The sequence below is a fragment of the Pholis gunnellus genome (genome assembly GCF_910591455.1).
Source record: "Pholis gunnellus genome assembly, chromosome: 15".
Lineage (NCBI taxonomy): Eukaryota > Metazoa > Chordata > Actinopteri > Perciformes > Pholidae > Pholis > Pholis gunnellus.
The window spans coordinates 21019276-21035006 of NC_136542.1; the positions used below are offsets into that span (position 1 = coordinate 21019276).

Below are 15731 nucleotides of genomic sequence, written 5' to 3' on the forward strand. Positions count from 1 at the left end.
CATCAAACTACTACAGTGGGCTGTACGTTGGAGTCCAATATCTCCTCCTCATCTCCTTATAATGACTAACAGACGCATGCCCACGGGAAATTAGTAAGTGGGCTCGTTACACGTTTATCTTAAACCGTTTTACATCTGTAGGTACGTACTCCGGTGACATTATTCAGAGCACAGTTGGGTCCCCGGGTATAAGCGCCACTTTTAATAGCATATCCTGTTTTCAAGAGTAGATGATTTGGAACTGTTGAGTCAGAGGCGTTTGGAGAAATCACACCAAAAAGAAAGAGATAATGAGGTCAGGCGACAAACAGCCACAAACATTCAGTTTTGTGCTGTAACCACAGACAGAGTTAATGCCGTTAACAGGCCAGTCACGAAGGACATGGACACAATATTTGTGGCTGTGCATTGTGAAAAACACATTAATCCACATAATTATTCAGCATTTGTATTTCACATAAAGTGACTGTTAGTCATTTTACCTGGCTTGATCTGCTCAGTGCAACACACCTCGGCTCCAACAACAACGGCGCGTGTTATTATTGGCGGATCAGAGCGAAGAGCTGCTTTCTGGGACACTTCTGAAACGCACTGCGGCTCGTCTGGTAGAATCACAATCCGTGTATACATTTGTTCTATAGTCTAACAAACAGCTAGGCTTTTTTTCTGATCATACAAATATTCTTGAGGACCTTCGCTGCCTCTGGAAGCCTACAAAGTTGTGTTTAACAAGGTGTTGGAGCTTGAATTGCTAATTTAAGTCCCCATTAAATCTCAAGCAGAGTGTGTATTTTGTAGCGTGTTTCATTGTATAGAGCATTGCACAAAAACACTGAAAAACTAGCCCTGCATGAAACATACATGAGAAGGGGGCATGTTATGGACAAAAGTTCGTGGGTCAAAAGTTTCACTAACTAAGTTCTGACTAACAATCCACGTTCCATCCATCGGTTCAGTCAGAGGTCTGGCCAGGCCGCCTGGGTGAGACAACTTTTGTTTTCTACTTGCAAGACAACTGTGCAGTTCCTAATGCCTTGCTGTTCTTTTTTTAGTTCCAGACAAACACAGGTCTGACAGGCCAAGTGTGTTGCCATGACGGTAGCCATTCTATCCTGTCTTTTTATTTTTTTTTAACCATGCTTAACATTTCGGGTTTGCAGATCCCAGAGCACAGTGTTGCTTCAAATGCCAGGGCTATTATGTTCCAGGTCCAAAACAGATAAGTAGAACAAATTGCCTCTCATCCAAGGTAATGGTTCATAATTATTTGCTCAGATAAGAAGTGTTCTGGGTGCATTGGGTGGCTCTCCTGCCTGCTTGGCAATTGGACCATTGATCTGTCCAGATGTAATCTCACTGGGTAGAGGTGAAAGCAACTACGTAGTTACAAGTTTTCTTCTGGCTCATTTTAAGATGAAACTTTGAGAAACTTTGTGCGGAGCTCCCAATAATAAGGATCACCTGCAGTGTTCTTTACCAATGTATATGGTCTGGACTGTTAACCCAGGCCTTTATGAGAGGGTTCAGGAAGGCATTCCCAAAGGGCCCCACTGAGGCTCTGCAAAAGGCTCTTTAAAAGCTTGGGCAGCTATGCTCAAGTGCCCACCAGCTGCAGCCTTCGCTTGCCTCCATGTTGCCGTTTGCTCTGTCCTCCCAAAGAGCAGAGCATGTAGTGACTGAGCCAAAGCAGCAGTGCCACTTCACGGTCAGTGAAAAAGTAACTGGCGGAGAACGATCTGCAGGTCGTTGTGCCGGCCAAGTTCGCCAAAAACCAAATCCGGATGCCAGCCGGCTGCGCACACACCTTTGCTCTGTGTGGGTGTTTTTTGTATGCTATTGTGTAGAGTTCTGGTAAACCAGTGTAAGATCTATCTAGCTTCACCAACTTTAGTATGCGATACGTAATGCACTTTATACATAGTACATATAAAAATACAGCAAGATGCACCATTTGTAGCGATAAAATGCAACACAAATGCAACACAAACTATATATATTTGACTTTACATTTTGATTTGATTTTGTAATTAATTTGTTATGAATGGCTGTTATGTGATTTTCCTTAGAGTGTAAAGATCATTATGAAAAGATTATTTTGAACAATCCAACACCCATTTAAGAAATGACTATCGTTATTGTTCAAATTGTAACACAAAGAATAGGTATTGTATCAAATTAAAAAGTCTGGTTCCTCCCGTCCCTAATAAGCTTCAGTAAGCTTAAGCTCCCCCTACATTTTGCCTTTTTTTTCCATCCTGAATCCTATAATGCTCAGCCCAGCTAAGTAAACCACAAATGACTCCGTGAGTTGGCAGATGACAGACAGCCCCGGGGCCACCCCATTACAAGACAAACAAATCAATGGCTCCAGCAAAACAGCTTTCTACTGGAGATCTCCTCCGTGCCAGCCAGCTCCACGCTCCAACCTCACGCCTCTCTGTTCCGTGTGAGAGCGACATATCAAATCAGTTATCACCGTGGGGGGCAGACGTGGAATGGAGATGACCCGCTCCGTGCAGAGAGGACACAGGAGAAGCTCAACACATTTACATGGTTTTCTGGCCTTGTTACGCCTCTCCCAACGCGTCTCTGTTCAAAACCTCTCTAGAGTGTGCTCTCGTTTTCAATCAGCTCGATTAGTGTAAAAAAGAGACGTTTGCAGCACGGTTTGATTGAGTGGACGTGTATTCCTTGAGCTCTACCTCCAACATGCTGCTGCGTGTCAACACCTGTTAGCCAGCCACTACAGAAAAAAAACCCTTCACGACAGACAGAGCTAATGCGTCGAACCTGTTCCACAATTACCGCCATGATTTTGTTGATCTGAATGTTAAGCTTCCTCTTTTTACGCCAGTTGCCTTGCTGAGGGCAACCGTTGCCTCATGCTGTTCTTATTACTTGCTTTACCCGCAGCGCCAATGTGGCTAACCGCCCCCGTATATCAGCCTGAGTGGAGGAGCAGGGTGCACCGTGCTGTCACATGTCTAGTGATGGCCAGGCAAATCATGATAATGACCGGCAACAATTGCATCAATTCGTCATCTCCGCCAAAGTGTAATGGGATCTTGGGTATCATACATGTTGCAAACTGTCACAGTGCGAATGGAAGTTCAAGCAGTGTTATAGCCTCATGTTATTCTATACTATAAATGGCCATTACGTATCCTCCAGTGGGCATCACTACATACCAGTGGTATTCAGACCTTTTACTTAGATAAAAGTAACAAAAATAATTTGTTAGAAATAAAAATCTTGCAGCCAAAATTACAAAAGTACAAGTATACAAGTATTAGCATCACAATAAATGTACTCAAAGTAAAAAGTACTCATTATGCAAAATGGCCGATTCTAGATTCATAAATATTATATCACTGAATTATCATCAGTTAAATGTTAATGTTTAAATGTGAGGATAGTTTCAATTACTTCATATACTGCTGGGTAGCTTAACCTATAATAATACATCATTTATTAGTTGCTTTATATTTTGTATTAAAGTGGTAATAGACATTTTTCTTTACGTTGATTTATCATCATGAAGTTAATGTTCCATATTCCACAATGGCTGTAGAATAATGACACCATTGCCGTTTAGATTGGTTCTGTGTTCCACCGGGTCGGGATCTCAGGGGTAAATGAAGGTTCCATTTACAGCACGAATGAAGAAGATAGCGCTTGAGTTGTGCCTTCACTTATGAAGGTGGTGAAATGATGACACGGAGGCTCGGCAGTCTGAACCAAACGCCCCAGGAGGAGTGTTGGGCTTTGAGGCAAATTTTACATCACGGCCAAACGGTGGAGTAACAACTTCTCCATCACACGATGCCATTGGGCCCATGAAAAAACGTACATTGGGAAAAAGATGTGCAATTCAGAGGATGATTTATTTATTTTTTGTTGGTGAATAAACTTTCCAGTACAAGCACTTGAATAGCCCCTTGTTAAATCATAAGGTTTTAAGAGTATTTACCTTCCTCAGTTCATGTGAATGAGCCCGAGAGGCTGGACTGAGGGCTGGGAGGGCGGGGTTTACGGAAGATTGTCCGAAGATCCTGTGAATTTAATATTCGGAGACAAACTTTTTTCGCCACTGAGCAACTTTCATATGAATTAACGGGGCACCGTCTATGCAAAATGGCACTTAAGTACAGTACGTGAGTACATTTGCTACTACTATACAGCACAGAGGCATCAATAGAAAGCACTGATGACGGTAGCAGGACTTGCACTGATCTTGTTACCATCTGCGATTCGTCAGCTCGGGTCTGCACAACTTTCACGGTAACTACCAGCATCTCTGGATAAAAGCAACACTGTCCTAACGGCATGAGCTTCAAAGATGAACATCTCGCAGCGGAAGAGTTGGATACAGTAGAAAACAGCTCAAGCGATTTCACTCATCACAGCCATTAAGTATTCATCTCTTATTTCCATCCCTTTTAAATCACAAGCGCCGGTGAAATGTGTGGAGACAGCAGCTCGCCCAGCTCAATTATTCAAAACACGCCAACTGTATTGTGGCTAACCGAGGGCTCGAACATGATTATGCACATATATTTCCTTTGTACTCCGCGTTGCCAACCTTCAATCACGATCAGCATAATTGTCTTTTCTTTTTTGTCTTTTGCACATATACATGCGTGACTTTAACTATGGCTGTTACAGGGTCAGGGAGAAGGCTACAAAGGCCTGATGTCCCATTTAATTACATTGCTTTACAGATAATCGCTTCAATGTGTGCATATCATATACATTTTTAAATAAATCGCTCTGGTCTTGGGGATTTAGCATCCGTTAGATTTACTCAATAATAATCCTTTTAGGTGGGCAGAGAAACCAATTTTGTTAATTTTGTATAGTCATGGTCTTTTAACTGAGTAGTAATCCGGGTTGCAGGGAGAATATATTGTATATGCCCTCATTCAATTCAAGAGTTAATAGAGCCATATTTAAAGCAAGTATGAAAATCTAGCTTGATAGTAAAGGTTATGTTTGAAGAGAGGACTACAAAGGTTATGAGAAAACACAACCAAAGAAACCTGGCATGGACGAAGACATTTCATACTGAAAACCATCTTCCCTCTCCGAGTCAAAATTTCACTTCAGTAGCACTTTGCTTTATAGTTCATTAATGGCATGGGACTAGTGTGGTAATAGTTTGAAAAGAAAGAGTTAGTAATTAAGTAATCCTACGTAATTATCAAAGTAATAACCTGGTGGTAGCTTGATATTAACAATGGGTACATCTGTGTAATATTGGACTGAAATTTACATTAAAGTAATAAGGTGCCAAAAACATATTTTAGGGGCCAGTGTAAGAGATTTAGTGGGATTTATTGGCTGAAATGGAGTACAATATTCATAAATACGTTTTCAGTCGTGTATAATCACCTGAAATTAAGAATCGTTGTGTTTTGTTAGTTTAAAATGAGCCCCTTCATATCTATAACGGGTCCGTCTCACAGAATCCACCAAGTTGCACCGCCATGTTTCTACAGTAGCCCTGGAAGGTCAAACTAAACACGGGCTCTAGAGAGAGCCAGTCATGTTTTTTTTTAGCTTACCTGGAGGTCATTGCAGTTCTCCAACATGCTTGTGTGGAGATATTTGTGGTAGTGTCTGTGTAATAACCGTGAGTCATGGTTGCAAAATGCTAAAGTGCAACACGGCATAGATCTTACTGTTTCTTATTAGTTTGGTCTTTTTTATACTTTCAGCACCTTGGCAAAGATTAAGGCGGGTGGAGCGATGGCCATCCTGCTCAAAGTATAACCTGGTTATTACTCTGGTAATTACATAGCATTAATTAATTATGAATTATTTCTTTATTATCAAACGAATATCCATTTTATTATGTTATTACCAGTGTAAGGTGCCACCAAGCTATGTGACATAGGTGGAAAACAAAGTAATCTTTCATAATTGATCATAATGACGGAAAGAAATCAAGGGACCCTGTGATACTTGTTTGTGTTTTTTTTCTTTTTTCAGACACTTAGCTGAACCAACACACATATGCATACACACATACCCTGCCCTCGTTTATAAGTTAAAGGACAGGACAGACGTCAATCATTTCTCCACTACATTCACAGCAACTCCCTTCTCTTACCAGTCAATACAGTATATTTCACTATTTTCCAATTTCCTCCAGCACTCCACCCAAATTGGTCTCAGACTTGTGGCTCATGATAGGAAAAAAAAACATTTAAGGAAATAAATAGACCCCTCTGTCTCCCTCCATTTCACCATCACCTCAGGAGATAAGACGAGACACGGTTTTCTCATCTTCCAAGGTATGAAAATGAACGATGCAGGGGCATATGGAAGATTTGAAGGCAGGGACCTACAAGATGTCTCAGACTACTGGCTCAGTAAACTATATTCAGCCTTTTGCCTGAGAAAATTTTAGGAAAAGTTAAAAGTTGTGTATTTTTGCACCCGGCAGGTATTCGGCTATTTACACCAGGCCAAGTTTAATATGCTACTTAATTTAGCAATAGTTAGCCGAAGGGCTTTTTGAGAGAAGTCGCAAGACTATGATGAGCGATAAAGTATGTGTAGGGAGTAGGTTGTGGGGAATGTATGAGTCACACAAATTGGAGGTTGGCTTAGAGTTGCTAAAGTAGTAACCCATAATGCAACAGAGACAAAAAAGCTTGCTACGAGAAAACAGTGACATTGACATGAAAAAAAGGTTGCCCAGAAAGTAACGGACGATGCGTTCTTTACCAAGTTCAACGTGACTAAGAAATGAATAAGAAAGGATGAGAAGATTGAGAAAGTTTGTTGAAAAATGAAATTCCCCTGCAACAGGGGGGGGCCTGATACCTTCGTTCTTACCTTCCTCCCACCCCTGGGGGCTTCCTGCCTTCTTCTCGCTTTTCTCGTTCCTTTCCTCCCGCAGGTCCCCGGCAGCCACTATGCTCCATGTGAACTCTGGGATACCCTCCAGGTGCTGGTCACATGTTCTGCTACTGCCAAGGCATCGGTGATCTGGAAGAAACAAGAGGCATTTACATATGGAGATGCCTGAAATGTACACAAAGATTCAAGCCTTCAGCAATAGAAAAACAACAAAGGACAATAAAAGTATCAGCAGAAAGACATGTTTTCAATGTCCAAATGTGAATCTTGAAGCCCACCTTATAAAATCTCATTAATCACAAACTCACTGTGAAAAAAAAAGAAAATGATGGCAGCAGCAAGTGCTTCAATAATAGCAGGCAAAGATGAATGGAAATATAAAACGCAGCACAAGCATTTCAAAAATACATAAACAGCCGGGGGAAAAGAGGTGTTCAGTTGAATAAACAAAACGTTGCCGCAGCAGGATCGGTCTTTGATTGAAAGTCCGCAGCTTCAACAAACGAGGGACTTGCTTCTTTAACTACAGTCGAAACAAGCTTTTCGAACTGTTGCAGAATCTTCTAAATATTCCGCTTCATTCCACGATTTGACGAAAACTTTAAAAAGATCAGAAGGAAGATGTAATAACGGGCTCAGGGAGGAAGAACCCTGTCAGTTGGACAGTTTTTTTTTTTTTTTTTTTAATGGCCTCATGCTTTTGGTTGCACAACATCCCCGCACACCCGCACACGAAGCACAAAAGTAACAACTTTAATGGTGGTGGTGGGGGGGCGGGGGTATTTAAATATTGCTGCAAAACTTGGGCTGGCTGTGGTAGAAGTTAAGGTATTTTATTACCGCTCCAATACCCTCCCTAAAAAATGTGTTCAGGGAGAAAATTAAGGGTCAGCTCTCTCTCTCTCTCTCTCTCTCTCTCTCTCTCTCTCTCTCTCTCTCTCTCTCTCTCTCTCTCTCTCTCTCTCTCTCTCTCTCTCTCTCTCTCTCTCTCTCTCTCTCTCTCTTCCCTGTGGCTCGGTAGATCGCAGTTTGAGGGGGCTTGGTCACTTTCAAATGACTTCTTGTGCTATAGTGTTGTGTCGTGTGATCTACCACTATAAAGTGGTCCTATGCGGGCTGGGCTTTAAACATTGTGGAGGACTGTGACTAATAGATCAACAAAGATCACATTAAAGCTGTGAACATACAAACATGTTTGTGCGATAATGCTATGATGCATTAGGCCGATATTTGGTCAAAATATTGTTGTTTTTGCACAATTTATTTTTCGAATGTCAAAATTCAGCAAATCTGTGCACCAGAAAGGTGACAGTGAGACGAATGCATCGTTTCGCACAACAGCTTCACTACGACTAATCATGTTACAGCTCATAAAAGAAAATATGTGAACCCACACACACACACCATTTTTTTTATTTTTCTGGTTTTGTAGAGCTGCGTTAACTTACCACAAATTTAACATATAGAAGTAATACCAATTCGACATGGCAGTATGGTTGAGCATGCTTGATGTGGCAGCATAGGATACATGTAAACATAATAAATAACAGCAGAAGCCAAAGAGTTTAGATTACCGTGGAAAAAGTATAGTTTCTTCTCCAAATAAAAGAATGTTGTTCTATGGAAGTATATTCTCTGTTTCACCTGCACACAGGCAGAAAAACGGGGAGCTACGGGGAGCGCCCCATGAAAGCCTCATTTGAGATATTAGGTTCCCAAACAACTAAACCGCATTCTCAATTATGTTTAGAGGGAAATGTATTTTCTCCCGGACTGCAGTCGCAGTTTTAAACACATGGTTCACAATGTGAATTGAAACAGTAACAAATGAGTGTTTGTTACGTAACTTAAGGTACGTATGTATTTAAGTGTGTCACGTGAGTTAACTTATGTACATAATTAACAATGTAGCTTTGTTGCTACAGACCAGGCTGAATACTGCCTGCACCCCACTAGGTTCCTGATGGCTACTTCTACCCACTGTTCTAGATTAAAGATACAGTACATACACATGGTTTTTTGCCCAAACAACCAAAGACTGCAGTTTTTATTTTGTTATGTTGGAACAGTAATCGGATAACCAGACACGATATTCTTTGTTCACTCCACCAGCCGACAATAAGACCAGTAGACCTATTTGAATCACTGAAAGAAATCAGAGATGTACTTGTACTGGTTTAGAAAATGTCCACAAAAGAACTGCGAAAAGACTGAAAGTGAAAAGAATAAAATGAGCAATTCTGTCCATCGACAACTGGGAAAAGCTTTCTCAGCATTTGCTTGAGCCTATCTCCAAGAAATCGAATCAATTTCCCTTGTTGATTTTAGAGTACGAGCACTCACTTCCATCGGTTTGTAATAAGTTTCGTTTGAAAAAATGTGTGCAGCCCTGTATAACCCTGCCACCACACTTCTTATTGTAAAGCCTGATCTATCTGGGTGTTAACAGTGCGGCTGTTCTTCAGATAAAATACTTTCTAATAGACCACAGAGAACATGTACCAGTGTCACAGAGGGCTGCTGTGGTTCAACCCATATTTGAGTTTTAGCATACAACAATAAACTAGTCTTACAATAGTGCTTGTCATTTCTGTACAGGTCTGCAGAAAATGTCTTTTTGCTTTTATTATGTTACAGCCAAATAAGAAAAGGAGAGAGAGAGAGGGGATGATATGCAGCAAAGGGGCAGTATTCAACAATTTTTGTTTAGTTCTGTACAGTATTATGAACCAAGTTTGATATTTTCATGTGATGTGCTTTCAAACTTCAAATCATAGTATGGAAGCTTTGGCTGTAACTTCACTGGCTAGGAGGGAAAAAAACAACAAACTGCCAATGGCATAAAACTATATCTCTCCCAGAAAGCGACCTTTACAGAAACTCACGTCAATAATGTCCTATTCTGTAACAAATCTTTCACCAGCAAATGCACACCAAAGGTTATATGGTCCTATACTGTAAGTCATACATACATCTGTCTTTGGAGTGTATAGTGTGGTGCTGAACTTGTAGTTTTTATATTGCTATTGCTAATTCACTACGTACACATGAAGTACTTTGCGGAAAAAGTAAAGTTTCTGTCCAATATTCTATTCCACTATAAAGCATTTTCAGCATCCCATTAGCACGATCATATACCCCTCACCATTAAAGAGGTCTCCCTAATCTCCTTAAACATTATCATCTACAGTACTTAACATATATTATGAGACTTTGAACACAGTTTGGACAAGTTATCAGTGAATTGAGACGTAGGACCGGATCCTTAAAAAAAGGAGCTTTACCTAATGAGGTGGCATCAGGGCTGTGTAATGCTTCTCTTTAAATGACATGGCTGTCCACTTGAGGAGGCAGCTGCCTTCAGAGGAATCATTGTGGCAGTCGTTCCCAGCCACTTAGTGCCAGTAAGGGTAATGGTTTCCATGCCTAAAACTTGTCATTTGGCGAAAAACATCGATTCTTGCAGCTCATTACCACCGGGGACCTAAAGGGCTGATGAGATGTGGAGAAATTGAGAGGTTCAAGGTTGCGGTGAAAGCTCATTTCCTTCACTTCAATAAATGTGTGTGTAGCATGGGTGGAATGATGCAGTGTGTTCATTAGAACCTGAGCAAAGGCTTGAAAGTTGCTCTGAACAGTACATATGGGGGAGGGTTATCCATGCAATTAAATCACGTCCCAATACATACGTTTTTATTAGCTATAAGAATTTTTCTAAACTTTAGCACCAGTAATTATCAACCAATCACAAAATTAGGGGAACGGACAAATTCAAAATCTACACTGCGGCTCTGCAGTCCCAACCAAGAATGCAAATTGTATTAATCCTTTTAACCCTGGCAAAGGCAATGCAGACCTGATCCACTCCTTCTGTCCTTACCTTGACAATAAAAGCCCTAGACATATACACTGCATAACCGTTTACAAGAAGATAACTCAAATTGACTCCGATCATTTTTGCTAAAAGGAAACCAGACACTATAGCTTACAGTAGCTTAGGCTATACAACAATATACCTGAGGACAGACTGACAGATGCTGCTCTTGGTAATAGATAAATAGCACAATATTTCCCGAAATTTCCGCATGTCATTGGTATGCATTTTTGTCTTTTGTACGCCACCTTTCTTGTTTCATTTATCAGCCACAACGGCTGTTTGTGTGTCTCAGTTACGGTTTAGGCAACAAAACCACTTAGTTAAATCTAATTGTAGGTTAGATTTAGAAACAAAATCATGGTAGGGCAACCCGAGAGCCCCCCAATTGGGGGCTAGGGGGGGTAACCTATTTTAATCCCTCAAAAACATATATATACACAAAGTACTCCAAGATGCTACAAGTACTACCACAATTTCACCTATTTTTCGCCAGGAGAAGGCGAGCTATGTTCACCGTTACCGATCCCAGGTGTGACCTACGGCACTTTCACAGACAAAGCGTATATAAACGAGCATGAGGACTCCACACTGAATCCAACCATATCTTCCAAATTCTTCTCCTTCAAACCATTAAACAGTTACACTCCATAAGCCACAGATCATCACTCAGCCCATCTTCATAAAAATGTAAACGCTCCGTACCTTTAGATGTTGTTCTGGAAGAAAACGGAGTCTCTATGAGCTTGTATAAGGAAGGGGTAGTCTCTTTCAGTTTTGGCCAATGGGTTTGACCCTTGGGGGCGCACCACGGTTTTCGATTATTTTATTGGCTTAAAATTCTGTCAATCAACTCAAAGAACGTATCACTACACTCCTTTCTCTCTTCTGTGTTCAACGCCGTGTCACATGCGCTAATCGGCCAATCACAGGCTTTGGTAAGGTTCACTTGCATTCTGTAAAACTGAAATTCAGACGAAAATCAGCCATGTTTTACAGGTTTATATAGGGCCCAGGATCTACTAAACTGCTGTATTAGATAGATTGAACACTATTAGTGATAAAAGAAGAGAAATATATAGTTATATAGTATATAAAAGTACAATAAAACAGCTATAAGTGCTGCTTCCAAAATCAGAATTGACGTTGGCTGACCTCAGCCACACTTCACTCTATCAAGCCAATTTCATTTTACAGACCCTAACCTCTTGTACTATGACTTGTGAGAGTTGATTTGGGTGTATCTGCATCATTTCAAATCGAGAAAACTAATAAAAATGCATTTTTTTCAGGCAAACCTGAACATTTTCAATTTGAGTTGTGTGTGATATTCATCCAGCATTTACCAGTAACACATACACTGATATGTACACATCTTAACAAAGCTCACATTTATTTGTGTTATTATGCCATTTAAATTATTCAAATAGACCTTGTAGTTAGAGAGAAAACCCCCTTTGAGTATGGGTATGACATTTTCGAGCAGAGGTCTCAAAATCAACTAGTTCAAATAAAAAAAACGATAAACGATACTTCCACTTTCGGACAACAGCCGGCCAGGACATAAGACCCATCCAGCTCCCCATCCACCCACCTTACGAGATCTCTAGCATTTTATACTACGTCACCTGTTGAGAGTGCAAGCAAGTATTTCGGCATTTTCATGTCACGAATTAAAACCTCTTGAACCCTAAGCCTTTTTTTAGGCCTCTTCTCGAAAATTGTAACTCATACAAAAGAAACTACAATTCTGTAACTACAAGGTCTATTTTAAAAATGTTGATGCTTGAATAACACTAGGGATTGTGAGATTTGATGAGATGAGTAAATAGTGTGTATATGTTACTGGTTAATAGTAGCTGAAAACTGAACACAGTAAACAAGGAAAATTCCCAGGTTTGCCTGAAGAAAAAGCACTGTAATTTATTAAATGAGGCCCTGTCTAGCCTAAAAACATTCCCAATATTCATAGCACAAAGGGTGCAGGTGCCTCACAAAAAGATTTGGTGGAAATAAAGTGAAGCAAACCCCAGTTATAGGTGTTTATATAAAAAAAAACACGCCAAATTCTAATTTTCGAACCAGGATTTTCAGCTGTTCCATTGTACTTATATATGTATATACTATATAACAATATATTTCACTATATTTCACTTTGTTTATCACTCATATTGTACAATCTATCATTACAGAGCTGTTTGTTCATCATTTTGGCATTATTTTGACCCATTTTGTCTCTGTCTGTGTGTATTGAGCCCTTGCATAGCCTGTGGTGGGCGGATCTTGTCATGTGACATCTCGTTAGAACCGGGTGCTAAGTGATTGACAGAATTTTCAGCCAATAAAACTCCAAAACCGTGCCGCGATCAGCCCCCATGCCCCCTGTATGATTCGCCGCCAGCATTTTGACCTCCATCTTGATTCAGATGAACAGAGAAATGCCATTTTAAGTTCCAGACTTACTCAGTCAGCACATTTCTAATACAGAATAATTCAGAATTCCTCCGTTTTCGCCCTAAAAACCGACTCAAGGTATGATACGTACGGTTCTAATATTTGGCAGTGTGGGAGTTGTGCTTTCTGTGGCTTGTTGGCTGTAACTCCTGAACGCTTTCACGGAAAGTAATTTTGACATTACCGGTGAAATCTGTGTGAAGGGCTAATGTTGTTAGCTGTGTGATATGCCGGGGGAGACACTATGGCCATGGTTTTCGAAGAATTCTCTGAGTTGTTGGCTCGCCGGCTGTAGTGTCAAATACATGATATTGTGGCGGATCTTCTTAGTTAGTTAGTAGAATAGTTTATAATGGTGTTTGCAGTGTGTACAATGGTTTACATGATTAAGTTAAGGAGACTTTTTTCGAAAGATTAAAAAAATTAATTATTATTTCTTTTATTTATTTCTTTATGAAAAGTCCATTCTACGATATTCGGAACCGAGCCTTGGAACCGAACGGAGACCTTTTGGGCTCGCTCGGGTCCAAGAGGTTCACGGGGTGAAATGGCCTTAACTTCTGATATTCAAACATATGGATCATAGAGGCTTTCAATAATTGTTGTCTTGGCTTGCTGTTTCGTTAATCTGGAAAAAGAATAGAATATTTACATAAACTGCTTACATACACACATTTGCATCCTTGACACACTCACGGAGACTAACATGGACATGAGTTTCAGAGCTGTCTCCTCACATTTTTCCACCCACGGATATCATGCCAAAATTCACGCATGCAGAATCGCACTTGGCACACCGACGAAGAAAGCTCTTCTGTTTGCTGCCAAATGGTGATGAGCGATATGATTCAACTGCGGCAAAGCAAGATCTGGGCCTGTCATCTAGTTTTGCCCACGTTATACATGTGCAAAGTGACTAAGAACTGATGACTTGCCAAATGACCAGGCAGGGAGACTGTTTGGATTACCCATTCGTTCACAATCTCATCTTTGATTTCTTTCAAAACCATGCTGCCCTCTGATTATGTAATCATATCCTCACTGGGCACGGGTTCCTGTACCTTTTATCATTGCACATTCGAATCAAAGCAAATCGAGGAGCGACTAAAGACGAATGGCTGGTAGGCTTACCTTAAAAAGAACAAAATATATAAATTTCACACAGACGGTTCGAGTTAATTAGGAGAGGGTCCTGACAAACATTCTCCCATTATCCAAAAGTTTGTTTTAATATTTGATTTGTCCTCAAGCACACAGTAATTGCTGTTTGAAATAGAACCAGGTGTTCAATGTGAAACTGTAATATATCAGAGAGAAGAATTTATGTGTGCCTGTTTTAGAAGAACCTACCTGCGGCATTAAGAAACTTGTATTAAATGTTGATGTACTTTAGCTGTTGTATGTATACTAGGGCTGTGATAGGACATGTTGTATATTTGGGTAAAAGTAAATGAATTACCTGTTCTGCATTTTCACTTTTTGAATAATTTGAAGAACAATGTCCTAATGATTCCAAAGCCCCGATAGCCTAATTTTATTAAATGTACTTTATTTCAAACTCTCTTTTTTAGTGTTCGAAATGAGGATATTAAGATATTTAATCATCCATCTGTCTATTTTAGGAAATTTAACGTAATATAAATGGCTGTAAAGGACCATTTACACATTCCAAAAGACAAATGTAGCACAATTTGTTGCATTCACGCGGCTCTGGACGGCACAAAAAACGGCAAAAAACTGATGGAATGGCATGACGGCAAAACGAAACTTGCATGAAGATATGGCGATGGAATAAAATGTATTGAATACAATTATTAAGTGTCTTCATTATTTGGGTAATGCATGTAGATACAAAATGCAGCTTTCTCTGTATGTTCCTTTTCTTGTGTGAATGAGTAAAGTAACATCCGATCCAATCCATCAATTGTCTCCTCCTCTTATCTGAGGCCGGGTCACTGGGGCAGCAGGCTCAGCAGGGCTCTCCAGATGTCCCTCTTCCCTAGCATCATTTTTCAACACGGATCATGATGCGGTCTAACCGTTACCGCTGCGCGTAATCTCTGACACACTGCACCTAATTTGACCATTCTGCTTTTGATTCTGATTCCGTGTGAATGCAGCATTTCAAATTAGCATACAAAACATCAAAATAGTAGTTCAACATATTGGGAGGTACGCCTGTTTGCTGTTGTTCTGAGAGCGAGATGAAAAGACTGATCCCAACTCATGTCTGAGCATTAAGTACTTTGCTTTCGAAAAATGCTGAAATGATCATATTAGACACAAAAATTTCAAGTTTTTTTTGTTGTTGCCATTTTGCCATCCCATATAGATATGGACCCCATTTAATAATCTGCCATTTATCCCCCCACAGGTCAGTAACTATAGATAAGACGGGCTGAAGAGTTCTTAAATGATCAAATGTTGTGTGACTGTATCAGATAGTAAAATCCTCCCCTGACATTTAATGTTCATTAATTGCTTCTATGTAGTTTTCATCTGCATATGTTTTAAAGAATCCTGTGACATCTGGACA

The 15731-nt window shown here is 40.2% G+C and overlaps 1 protein-coding gene across 1 annotated transcript in view; it reads right to left on the reverse strand.

Moving 5' to 3' along the window:
- alk (ALK receptor tyrosine kinase) overlaps positions 1-15731 on the reverse strand; it is a gene marked incomplete at both ends in the record, with an annotated part of 222817 nt that overhangs the window by 197942 nt on the left and 9144 nt on the right. The window contains one exon of the mRNA XM_079174739.1: positions 6844-6996. Within this exon, the coding sequence (XP_079030865.1) occupies positions 6844-6996 (153 nt within the window). The remainder of the gene's footprint in view (positions 1-6843; positions 6997-15731) is intronic.